Source organism: Chironomus tepperi, unplaced genomic scaffold, assembly GCF_022539635.2.
Source record: "Chironomus tepperi strain 1889 unplaced genomic scaffold, CSIRO-AGI_Ctep_v1 contig_376, whole genome shotgun sequence".
NCBI classification, from domain to species: Eukaryota; Metazoa; Arthropoda; class Insecta; order Diptera; family Chironomidae; genus Chironomus; species Chironomus tepperi.
The window spans coordinates 4,117,121-4,130,733 of NW_027226498.1; the positions used below are offsets into that span (position 1 = coordinate 4,117,121).

The 13,613-nt window shown below is 29.7% G+C and overlaps 2 protein-coding genes across 5 annotated transcripts in view; both read right to left on the reverse strand.

The window, feature by feature from the left end:
* The window catches only part of LOC139096228 (small conductance calcium-activated potassium channel protein-like), a 111,310-nt gene extending 99,464 nt beyond the window's left edge, over positions 1 to 11,846 (reverse strand). For 2 of the 4 annotated variants that reach the window (XM_070647927.1, XM_070647924.1), the window contains exons 1-2: positions 11,828 to 11,846; positions 11,669 to 11,740 (exon numbers count right to left, since the gene is read on the reverse strand). The gene's annotated coding sequence lies outside the window, so the exon portion shown is untranslated. Of the gene's footprint in view, positions 1 to 11,668; positions 11,755 to 11,827 lie in introns of those variants that run through there. The other 2 variants (XM_070647926.1, XM_070647925.1) reach the window with 2 other exon arrangements.
* LOC139096080 (uncharacterized) lies at positions 1,282 to 3,353 on the reverse strand. The gene is made up of 2 exons (XM_070647709.1): positions 3,246 to 3,353; positions 1,282 to 3,170 (listed from the first exon to the last, which is right to left on the reverse strand). The coding sequence occupies exons 1-2, from the start codon at positions 3,263 to 3,265 to the stop codon at positions 1,577 to 1,579; spliced, it is 1,614 nt and encodes a 537-aa protein (XP_070503810.1). The 5' UTR covers positions 3,266 to 3,353; the 3' UTR covers positions 1,282 to 1,576.
* Positions 11,847 to 13,613: the final 1,767 nt, after the last annotated feature.

Here is a 13,613-nt window from a genome sequence, read left to right on the forward strand (position 1 = left end):
CGAAACATTCAATCACATTTTAAACAAAAAATAAACATTTTCAAAATCATGTACATATTTTGTATTATTTCATTTCTAAAATACATACGAAAAATTCTTTAGAAATACCCAAGCATGAAAAATCGACATTCATATTCTCACTCTCCTTTATCCTTAATGCCAGCCTCTACACACTAAAGCAATAAACGTGTCAGGAAAAACATTATTGAAATGTACAAGCTCAAATGGTATAAGCTATCACAGAAGTATGATCCTATGAGAAATAACTCATTCAACATTAAAAACAATTGAGTATCCACAAAGACTGGATTTTCATATATTTGTCATAGATGGCAAACTTTGCAAGCAACAACAAAATATAAAAGCTTGATAAAAGCTAAATATTACATTTAAAATACATTTCCTGTATGTGTAAGTTTTTCTTTGTGTTTTTTATTCATTTCCTTCTTAAACATGTTTTGTTTTCATATCGCGAACGATACTAAGCTTGAATTTCAATTATGACAATGCCTTTAATGTGGCAGATTTTCTAAGAATTCAAATAATTTAAAATTTGTCCTAAAATAAAGAAGCTTAAAAGAAAGATGTATAAATAGTTTAATCATTTGGAGAACATTGGGAAAATAAAATCGTGATTCAAGATTATTATATCATAGTATTTATTCATGCTATTTCGACATTGAGTCAAAAACTTGTTCCTAATTGTTTATGATTCATTTTTCAGAATTCATAATCATCTTTCTTATCTTAAATCGAGCGACAATTTTTCTAGAACTAGCACAACGATTTTATTCCTAACAACAAATCTAAAATTTTTTTTATACATAGGTTTGTTTATAAGCTCAGGTATATAGCACATAATCTTCTCAAAGCAAATGTGTGTACATCAGTCAATTAAAAATCTATTTTGATCTTAGTTCCAGTGTTCATGTTAGCTCTCACTAAAATTATTCAGTTATGCTCGTATCTAATAACATAATTTCATGCCCCGTGTTAATATCCCACCTTGCCTAATTCTTTATTTCTGTCATTACAATGCTTCACTTGAGAATCCGAAGTATCTAAACTTTCGAAATTTATTACGCTTATGGTTAAATTTTAATACAAATTTGACATCAACTTTCATGACATGCACCTTAATATGAGAGCCATCAAGGCATCTTAATAAAAGAGCTATCAAGGCTCTTTTGCATTTTTTTAATAGATTTTGTTTCAACAGTTTTTTACATTTAATAAAATTTTTTTATTTTCAATTCTTTGTATGTTACATTTGCCTATCATATGTAATAAATTGTCATTATGATAAAGATTTTTTTTTAAAAAAAAATTATAAGTCTTGAAAGCAAAATATGAATTCACTTATATGAAAAAATCAATAATTTTTGTGATTAATAAGAAAAAAAGCAAGCTTTTATGATACAGAAACACTACTACAGTACCTAAAAATGATCTCTTTTTCCGTTAGTTATCTTCTTAAATTCAATTCTAAGAGTTCTAATTCTTTTCATTCATTCCTAATTCTTTTCTAAGGAAAATGCCTTTTGTAAGGTACTTTATAAGAAGGCATAAAAAAACCTTATTTAATTATGTAATAGTCAACTGATTCTTCTGGTACTATTTCGGTAATTTTCTTGGACTCCTTTTGTTTGTTTAGCTTCCACTTCCATGCTTCGTATAACACGAATATGACAATGATTAAAGATGCTATTATTGTCCAATATCCCTGGAAGTCCATACTAAAGCCAGCTCTATCTAATTTTTCAACACTTTTAATTGGTTTGGACATGTCTCTAAGTAGTCCCATACTTTCGATGTAAAATTTGTCAACAAACGGTGTATTATACTTCTGAATATTTTCCTTGAGTTCATCAACATTGAAAGAAGCTCTAACAATGTTTATCTTTCTATACGAAGTTGGTCCATACCTCATTGTTGTTATTAGTTTATATGTACTAGTAACAGCAATACACTCAGGATCTAGTTCTATAATTCCAGAAGTCTTTTCAACTAATATTTCGTTTTTAGGTTCAGCTCCACATATAACAGTCAATGTTTCATTTTCTGGTGTATAGTAGAAGTATTCTCCATCATTGAGCTTAATAAACATGAGACTTGTTGGCTGTGCAGCAGAATATTTGCAAAGGTTCATATCAATGGTACTCTTTGACGATAAAGCATTATTCAAGCAATCATTTGAATTTTTGTTTTTAATAGGACTTTGAGTCTTGCAGTAATAAACAATTCCGTTATGTTGAGATTTATGACAAACATCCAAAGACATGAATACAACAGTTTCATTATCATTTTCAGCTATGTATTTCCATATTACATCCGTCATAATTAATTTACCTTCATTACGAGCTGGAATTTCAATGATTTTGTATAATTTTCTTGAGAGTTTTTCAACTATTGGAATATCAACTTCAACTTTAATAACATCTTCATCAATCGTGTAGTTCAAACATAAATTATAGTAATAGTCAATTAACTTATTGTAGGGCAGAGTTTCATCACTATTTAACTTAATATTCTTAATCTCTTTATCAAGCTCAGTAATTGGAATAATTTCACTGTTCATACGTCTCTCAGTAAGCATCCTAGTTATAGCATTAACAATTCTTTCAATTTCGTCCCTTTGATCCATTAAATACATCATTGCTGATTTCCTTGAAATTTCCATGATAGTATTATTTAAAAGTGTTGAAGAATTATGGGCAACTAATCGTAAACTATTTCCAATATGAATTATCTCATTTGTTTTTTTTCTTAGTTCTTCTAAATGAAGGTTAATTTTTCGTCCATCATCTTTGTCCAAAAGGCCAAAAGTTTCTCGTTTTCGTCTCGAGTGAATATTTTCCTCAGTTTTTACTAATCCATACAGTGTGTCTTCAAACTCCATTTTCTTTAAGTCCAAAACCATTTTGATGTTATCAAGCTTATTTTGAGTGAAACTATCATTTCTAAACATATCTTTTACTAGACTAAAATGTTCTGTTGCATTTTGGATTGATACAATAAATTCTCGAATGTTTATTTGAAAATTAATAGCTTTATATTTTTGTATCAAATTCAACTTTCCAATTTCTTCAAAATGAAGAGCCTGCATTTCTTTAAGAGGGATTAAATTGTATCCATTAGTGATATTAGCTGTTAACACAACTAACAGCAATCTATTTAAAAAATAAACAAAAAAAATAGTTAAAAAAATCAAATCCAAATGAAGTTACTAAAATCTTTTTACTTACATTAATGGATATACACCCATTTTCTTTAAATTTTTATGTTGTAGTTCCGACTTATTATTTATTATGTTTAGAATTGTTTCATACAGAAAGAACGATTTTAAAGAACTAAACTAGAATTAAACTTGACCGCACTCTTTTATAGATACAGAATATATTGTTGACTAAGGATTCATCCCATTTATCTTATTATACGTCAATCATATGAGTCTTCATTATATAAAATATGATTAAAAACGGATATGTCTATATCAAGATTTAAACGATTTTTTGTGTAATACATATGATGAAAATGCTTTATCAAATTATGATATACTTGATACTTTAAAAATCTTTACTTACTTACTTACTGTAACCATGCTCCTATGCGGAACTTAAGTTGCAACAAAATCCTTTCGATCTGATTCTGTCGCTGGCTATATCACATAATTTAAACAAATTTTCTATCCTCAGGTCGAAATTTTTGTCATCACTGTGTTGTGTCATTTAGCGCAATTATAGAGACACAGTAATTCTATATTGCTTCGATTTTAAAACATTTTAAAGATTAAGTTTTAATTTATAAATTTAGAGTCACATTCATCTAGCGTGATAATATTTAAAAAAATTTCTATGAATTTTATAATTTTTCATTCGTCAAAATTTATAATATCATCAACAAGTCAAAAGTAATATTACTATAAAGCAGCATACATATTAATATTCATACATATTTCGTTCATGAATAACAATTGTTTATTGATATGAATAACGCGATAAACTTCATCATTACCATAATCTACTCACTGTGCTCTCATACTCGGTATAGAATTAAGATTAAGTGGTCGTAGATGAAAAATTGGATTCATCTGTCAAACAATGATGGAGATATCGTGAGTGAGATTTTTAAGTTGATTGAGGGTGTCTTTTATTCACATACTGAACTGACAACAGCACGCACATGTACGAATAGAATGAAGAATTAGGCGAAAAAAATTCCATATATTTTATTCGTGCTTCCATTTCTTTTATATTTATAAGAAATTTGTGTACATAATGGATATATTTGTTTTATCTAATGATTTGTAGTGCTATAAAAAATTCTAATAGAACAATTTTCTGCTCTGTTTTAGCTAGACTATGAAGTCTTGATAAAAACTTTACTTCCTACTTCCTTGACGCAGGAGGGACCATTGCCGCATTTAGAGTCTACGTTGAGATCTCATTCCATCCAGGAAATTAGTAGTTTTAATTTAAATCCTCTCGGTAAACTTTTGAATGTTAAAAAAAATTTAAGTTCTGTCAAATAATAACTGATGATAGTGCACTAAAACTTTAAGTAAAATTTTATTAAGTACTTTCATATGAGTACTTTAATAACCATTTCAGCAATATTTTGTGTGGCTACATTAAAAACTTGTATAAAACATGAAAGTATGGGGTTAAAAGTACATCTTTAAACTTTTTTTTTTTTCACAATTTTTACGAGTTTAAAATTCATAAACTTTCACGATAATGTCTGAACCTTGAATAATACAATTCATAGAATTCCTGCAATTTTCAATTTAAACAAACAGTTTTCTTGATTAATACAACAAATATAGTAAATATTTTCTTTCAAATTTTCAATTAGTGTTCTATCTTCATAACATTTTCATCAAAACCTTGCAACAAAACGTGTACGTAGGAGAAAAGATGATTCAATCATTATCAACAAACCGTGCATATGCGAAAGATTGATGAAAAAAGGCGTATGTTCAAATGTTTACGTTTCAACCATTAAATCTCTAACTCAGTGGTGGCCAACTTGTGTGCCAATTAATTGAATTTTGGAGACTAAAGAAAATCTTAGCCTCTCGAAGGTGTATGAATGTGTAACATATTTAGCTACAAAGCTAATAAACTCGAAGTAAAGCGAAAGAAGCTGTTGAAAGAAACAGTGTAGCATTTGATATTGGTAATTGATAAAGGGTAGCAGCGATACAGCCAGCTTTAGACGCCAACTAAGTGAGGCCATGAATCACGGTTGATCTTTACAGTCAACAACAGAAAGTCTTTGTGCTCAGCCAATATAATTTTGAATATATTTGCGATCGGCGCGTTGCAAAAATTGTCTATATCAATATTTCATGTTACAAAAAAGGTTGTCCATCTCTGGTGTAACTAATTATCAATCATGGGTACATAAAACAATGCTCATGAATGTTTAAGAATTAAATATTAATTGGTGAATGAAAATTTATCGATTTTACGTGCAAAGTTTATTGGATATTATGAAGGCAACCTAACGTCGTTGGTCATGTAATATGAGACTAAATGGAAATATTTTGTAGATTTTATATTTTGAGGTCAAGGTATTGATGACAGTCTTCTACTGATGACGGTGGAAAAACGGAATAGAGCAAGAAGCAAATATATATTTTGTAATCGAATCAAATGGAATTTTCTCGAAAAATTGTTCTGTATAATTTAATTAATTATTAAATGTTTAATTTGTATAAGTCATATTTTTTTATGTCACTGTTGCAGTGAATAACAAAGACTGTAAAATGAAGGAAAATATGTAGAAATAGACTATGTAAATTTAAGTTTCTATTACATTTAGTATATGATTTGGATCGACCATAGTTTTCTTTTTTCCGAATTCTCATAAGTTTGATGAGAAAAATAATACCCAAAGAATCTTTAAATTAAACATTAGAATACATTTTGAACTATTCAAATGAAATATGAGTGCATGAAAACCATCGCCATTACCCATTAATAAGAGGTTTCTACTTTTGTATCCTTTTTCTGTAAATATTTATATTACAGTTAAGTCATTCTTGAATTTTATTTTTTTCCTATATGTTCATTCATCAAAAGATTTTTCTTCATTTGCTTTCTCTTCCATTTTTTAGTCATATACAAAACGATATGAAATTTCAAATTATTGAAAACAATCTGCATTTTGTTTGGATTGAAAATTGGAAGCAAATAAGCATTTTTTTTCTCGTGATCCAAAAATTTATTTTAAGAAAACCACTACGAGTTACTTAAAAACTAGATTTCCATGATTACTAATCGTAAATTTCTCCCTTATTTGCTAACTTGTTCATCTGAAAATTTGTTAACTGTAAAAAAATTTCTGCAGGAAATAAACCACGAAATAACTATTTTAATTAGTGAAAAACTGAATCAACTCATAAAAATTTATAAAACACAGTAAGATTAAGGATGAAATAATATTAGTAATTAATTAAGCTAGAGAAAAATAAACACATAGTTCTATGTACCCCAAATCGCTAGATAAAATCTAGTTTATTAAGTATCTTTCCCGTTCAAACATTGTCAACAGATTGCATTATATTTTGTAATAAATGTGCTAAATGGGCAATAAAGGCAATGTTAAAATTTTATTGGTTATTCCATAAATTTTTAGTACTAAAGTCTTATAAAAGGTCACAGGTGTCAAGCGTTCATTTGATGAAGTTAGCATATTAGCCCTTATTTGTTTGAAATTGTTTTTGGTATCTTTTCATATGCAGTATGATTTTTTTAAATGATTCTACTATTATCAAAGTAATAAATTTTAAAATATTATCTTAATGATTGCTTAGATCATGTTGACTACATAGATTAATTGAGGCAACACAAAAAACCAAAATAGATTTAGGTACTATTAAAAATACAATAAATCTACTTTAATTGTGTCAGATTATGTGAAGAATGAGATGCATGCAAAATTAAAACAATTCAATTAATTTTTAATGAAATCGTGAGGATCTGAATCACGAAACTTACAAATTAACATGCAATTTTAAATTGAACAAAAAATTAAATTACAGAAAAAGGACGAATAGTTTTTAACTATTCATAATTAATAAATAAAAGCGGCACATATAAATGTTAAAACTCGTCATTCTTAACGCTATTATGCTTCGATATAAATCTCGCAATTTATTTTTATTTGAGAGTTAAAACTATATGCATGTTTTGCTGCAAAACTATAGATTAATTTTTTGTATGTTTCTGCAGATTCGAAGAATAAATAAACTAAAATAAAACATTTTCCCAAATGCACAAAGAGCGTGTTTCACCAAACTGAGTATATTACTGAGTATGTTCATAAGGGATTATGTCGATTGCCCATTTTTACTTCCCCACTGATTGTTTGCCCACTGACATTTTCCCACTAGTCTTTTTCCCACTGGTACGTTTGCCCACTGGTACTTTTGCCCATTGATTTTTTCCCCACTGATTTTTTGCCCACTGGCACGTTTGACCACTGGAAGTTTTGCCCACTGCTTCTTCGCCCACTGGTTTTTTTCCCCACTGATTATTTTCCCACTAGCTTTTTGCCCACCGGTACGTTTGCCCACTCGTGTTTTTCCCCACTGGGACGTTTGCCCACTGATTATATTCCTTCAAAAGCTGGACAAAAATTCAACGCAGGAAGCACTTAGAGACTTCGGGTTTTTTGCGTTTAATAGCTCAAAATTCGTAGAGGTGATAAAGGGTTTGGTTCGGTTGCCCGCTGATCACTTGCCCACTTATTGTTTGCCCACTGACATTTTCCCACTAGTCTTTTTCCCACTGGTACGTTTGCCCACTGGTACTTTTGCCCATTGATTTTTTCCCCACTGATTTTTTGCCCACTGGTACGTTTGACCACTGGAAGTTTTGCCCACTGCTTCTTCGCCCACTGGTACTTTTCCCCACTGATTATTTTCCCACTAGCTTTTTGCCCACCGGTACGTTTGCCCACTCGTGTTTTTCACCACTGGGACGTTTGCCCACTGATTATATTCCTTCAAAAGCTGGACAAAAATTCAACGCAGGAAGCACTTAGAGACTTCGGGTTTTTTGCGTTTAATAGCTCAAAATTCGTAGAGGTGATAAACACTTTTGGTTTTTTGTACTTGATTACCCTTAACTTTATTGCTTTTAGTGGTAACATCATTGATAAGTAAGTATGTAAGTATCTCAACTGGATGCAATTATTATGAATATAATGATTCTGGATGCAATTTTTAAGCTAGATCTTATTATGTTGCACTTAATGTGACTTGTTATTCTCTAGATCTTATTTTATGATCATGTTGTTTCTGGTTTCAAAATAGACATCGTTAACAGACCTCCTTGCGCACGAAGGCGCACGAGGGTTCATTGCCGCATTTAGAGTTCGTCGGAAGCTGGATTCTGTCTTTAAATAATTTTTAGTAATCCCATGAGCTTATTAGTCCTCGAGAATCGATATACGTATAATAATTACATCCAGTTGAGATACTTACATACTTACTCATCAATGATGTTACCACTAAAAACAATAAAGTTAAGGGTAATCAAGTACAAAAAACCAAAAGTGTTTATCACGGGATTATGTCGATTGCCCATTTTTACTTCCCCACTGATTGTTTGCCCACTGACATTTTCCCACTAGTCTTTTTCCCACTGGTACGTTTGCCCACTGGTACTTTTGCCCATTGATTTTTTCCCCACTGATTTTTTGCCCACTGGCACGTTTGACCACTGGAAGTTTTGCCCACTGCTTCTTCGCCCACTGGTTTTTTCCCCACTGATTATTTTCCCACTAGCTTTTTGCCCACCGGTACGTTTGCCCACTCGTGTTTTTCCCCACTGGGACGTTTGCCCACTGATTATATTCCTTCAAAAGCTGGACAAAAATTCAACGCAGGAAGCACTTAGAGACTTCGGGTTTTTTGCGTTTAATAGCTCAAAATTCGTAGAGGTGATAAACACTTTTGGTTTTTTGTACTTGATTACCCTTAACTTTATTGTTTTTAGTGGTAACATCATTGATGAGTAAGTATGTAAGTATCTCAACTGGATGTAATTATTATACGTATATCGATTCTCGAGGACTAATAAGCTCATGGGATTACTAAAAATTATTTAAAGACAGAATCCAGCTTCCGACGAACTCTAAATGCGGCAATGAACCCTCGTGCGCCTTCGTGCGCAAGGAGGTCTGTTAACGATGTCTATTTTGAAACCAGAAACAACATGATCATAAAATAAGATCTAGAGAATAACAAGTCACATTAAGTGCAACATAATAAGATCTAGCTTAAAAATTGCATCCAGAATCATTATATTCATAATAATTGCATCCAGTTGAGATACTTACATACTTACTTATCAATGATGTTACCACTAAAAGCAATAAAGTTAAGGGTAATCAAGTACAAAAAACCAAAAGTGTTTATCACCTCTACGAATTTTGAGCTATTAAACGCAAAAAACCCGAAGTCTCTAAGTGCTTCCTGCGTTGAATTTTTGTCCAGCTTTTGAAGGAATATAATCAGTGGGCAAACGTCCCAGTGGTGAAAAACACGAGTGGGCAAACGTACCGGTGGGCAAAAAGCTAGTGGGAAAATAATCAGTGGGGAAAAGTACCAGTGGGCGAAGAAGCAGTGGGCAAAACTTCCAGTGGTCAAACGTACCAGTGGGCAAAAAATCAGTGGGGAAAAAATCAATGGGCAAAAGTACCAGTGGGCAAACGTACCAGTGGGAAAAAGACTAGTGGGAAAATGTCAGTGGGCAAACAATAAGTGGGCAAGTGATCAGCGGGCAACCGAACCAAACCCGTTCATAATAATAATAGTTTTTGAAAGCCTTATTTTCAAAGAAGAAAGCATTAATAATTGGAATTATAAAACTTTGAAGATTCCAAATAGGGAAGGAGGTTAGGTTTGATTGTCGGCCTATAATATATTACATCATTGTAATAGTTGAACTCCAAACCTCTAAGCACCCTCTTTCCTCTTCCCTGTGAATGTGCACTTGAATCATTTTCGTTAAAAAGCACACATCCTTTGTTAAATTCACATAAATACCAAATGAAGAAAAAAAATTATAAAACAAGTTTTTTCGGTTTCAATTCCTGCATCTGAAGAGAATGAACAAAAACACAAAAATCTCCCGTTTTGCTTAATTTGATGCTGGTCCTTTCCCGTCCTTTCATGTATCACAACAAAATTCACATTTGTTTCTCTTTCCTCTTCTTCATGAATCTCATGAAAATTTCAATTTTTTCTGATGTAATTTTTTGGCAAGCTTTAGGCCTATATGAAGAAAAATATGAGAAAGACCACTAAACATTGAAACGTTGATGAAAGAATTTTTCATTATAATCATGAGGAAAAAAATCATAAAAAATAATCTTTTTGTATAAACTTTTCATAACTATCACAATCATTATCGTCAGTTCATATGGTTCAAAAATATAAAACGAGAGAGAGTTATGCATTTTTAATTATAAATCAACTGTAAAAAGAATTAAGCTTGAGACTTCTTTAGCTGCATATTTAACACTCGACTATAGAGAAAATTGAGCTTATTTGCTTATAAATTTAACTATTATAGTTTTATTACCCCAGGACAGCGTGGCTTTGACCTCATTACTGATTTGATCAAATCCGGCGTCAGGTCTGAGTCAGGATGACCTAAAGTCGAATTTTTTCCACGTCATGAGCTTTCTGGGTAATACTTTTTTCCACCTTCACCAAATGTTAAATTTTTCATGTTATAATTCAGAAAAAAACGTAAAAATTATCATTTAACCCTCTTTAATAGATACAACCACACAAATTCATTGAAAAGATCTTCTTTCCTAAGTTCATTGAACTATATACCAGTCTAAATGGATGAATTATAAAAATAAAATCAATTAAATTTGCAGCGTCGAGTTTTCTATTGATATTTAGAAAGACGATTTAAGTGCAACTCGTGTATTGATCTGATGTTTCGAAAAATTTCTGTTATTTTTGATTGTAAACAAATGAGACGTGACAATTTAATACATGAATTCTCTTTTCCTTTCCATTATTTTAGTACTGCTAATTGAAAAGCATTAAAAAATTAATTAGTTACTTTTCACAATAACTCATTCAATTATCTTAATGTGGATACTTTCTGACACCTAATAATTATATATCATATTATTTATCAAATATTTATCTAATTTATTTAGATAAAAATAAATTAATTGCCGTTATTTTCAAGTATAAAGGTTTCGTGATCAAAATACCGTTCGGCAGAACAATCGTTTCCAAATGACATATTCATATTTATTTCTTTATCCACACTCAGCACACTCGCATTGATTATGTATGAACTAATGAATAAATTATTTATAAAAAATATCAAACATTTTTCATCCAACTTGGTTTATTTTGACATATTTATGTTCAAAATTTATCACACGAGAGGACATAAATGTTAATTAATTAATTTATTGTGTTTCATTATCAATTTTACACTTATTTCTGCTAATTGTGGATCAATAAATCACTGAAATTGAAGTAATTATATTTTAATCTTATAAATTGTATCACTGATTTAGGAAATTTAGGACCAAATAGTAACTCAACTGGGAAATTTTGAGTCATAAAATGTTTTTAAAGTGAGAAATCATTTTAATAAGATAATCAATTCACACTTACGTTTTACTTCCTTGTGAGTTGTAATGGTGAAACCTTTAGTTATGGCTTTTGTTCAAAATAATGAATTCAATCCTTGAAACAATTATTCAATTCCAAACACATAGTACCAAATGTAAATTTTATTTCATATTTTATTCACCATGTCGAAAGAAAACTCACTTTCAATATAATTTAAAAGATTTTTTTATTTGCGATCTACACATTATATCAGCACCAATGTTCACTAAAATACACGTAAAATATTTTCTCACATCTTATTTCATGCAAAAATTATTTTCTGGAAATTAAAACTTCATTTATTTTCCAGATATTTATTTTTTAATTTTTTTTTTCTATCATTTCTTCTTTTTTTACACGTTTTGGAGGAAATTTTAAGATATTTTTTTCATCTATAATTTCACTTTTTCTTCTAAGTGTGAGATTGATGAAAAAAGTCATTCAGTTTCACATGTTTATTAATGAATTTTTACTTTCTGACAATTATATTATGAATACTTGTTAAAAAATCATCCAATTTTTGACAGTAATAAGTGACAAATAGAATTTTTGAATTCAATTTTTTTTTTATTTTGAATATTTTAAAACATTTTGCTACTGAAATTCCTACTTTATTGGTAACAACCAAGGTGACTTTATATCTCTTATCAAAGTAATTAAATATTAATAATGTTTTATTATTTTTTAATATATATTAAAAAAATATTTCATAATAACTTTCAAAAATTCAAAAAAAAAAAACTTAAATTTCATCAATTTTCTTTTTTAATTTTTTCATTATTTTAATGTTTTAATTATATTAAAGTAATTTTTAATATCGTAAATTTTTGTTATTAATGCTTTTCGGTTCACATTTTTCAAAACTAAATAATTCACTTTGAACACTTAAACCTTTATTTTACTTTATTTTCATCACAATTTTTCAATACATTTAATAAAGTCACTTTTTGTTCCATAAACATCAAAATCCAAATGACAAAAAGTTTTCCATTCTTCAGTGTTTTTAAATGCAACAAAATGTCCTTATACACAGTAAATGTTTGTATAATGTTACGTTTTGACTAGCACGCGAGAAACTTTCATTCAAAACGGGAAATCCAATAAGTTTCAACAAAGCAAATCATATGGCATCTTCAAAAACATGGTTGTGAAATTAAACAGAAATTTTTTCCTAAAATTTCATGATTTCGATCATAAAAATTCGACATCATCAACAAGCACATTAATCACATCGTGAAAACTATCGATAAATAAATTGTCATTTAATTTCCTTCAACAAATTCTCTATTTCTTATTTAATGAATTATTTTTGTTTATTTATCTTCTTTTCCTTTTCTTTATGTATAATTTACTTTCATTCTCGCATGTTTAATGAAAAGATATATATTTTTTTTTATTTCAATCACACACAGCGCGCGTTTTTTTCGACACCAAAATGAAAAACTCTATAGACGTTATGATTCAACGAATTGAAAAATCAAACTAAATAAGCATGAATATTTTTTGTTCTGTTTTGAATTGTGAGAAAATGCGAAAAAAGAGAAAACAACAATAATGTTCATAGCAAGACTTCTTCTTCTCAATGTCAGCGCATGGAGTAACTTTTCGTGTACTTATAGTTACCAATGTTGTTCTACATTTTCACGTGGTGATGAACTTACCCTTTGTTTTATTCTCTCTCATTTTCTCTGTCGGAAAATTCTGGTATGCACTTTCTCTCACAGACATAAAAATAAAATACGACAGTATATTTTCTCTCATTTACGATTGAATGTGAGCTTTTCGGAACTTCGGCACTTTTGAACGTTATAATACTTTGGATAAGCATTCGTGAAGAATCAAATAATATTAAAGTTGAATTATTTCCTTTCGGAAATTTGTATTTATCGTAAAAAAGTAAAGAAAATGATGAGATCAGAATTGAAATTGGATTAAGGATAAAGCTCAA

Excerpts from the sequence above, each read along its gene's own strand:
- LOC139096080 (XM_070647709.1), bottom strand. The coding sequence starts at position 3,265 with ATGGGTGTATATCCATTAAT. Across the intron at positions 3,171-3,245 it reads ATGGGTGTATATCCATTAAT|ATTGCTGTTAGTTGTGTTAA; the intron begins GTAAGTAAAAAG and ends TTTTTTAAATAG.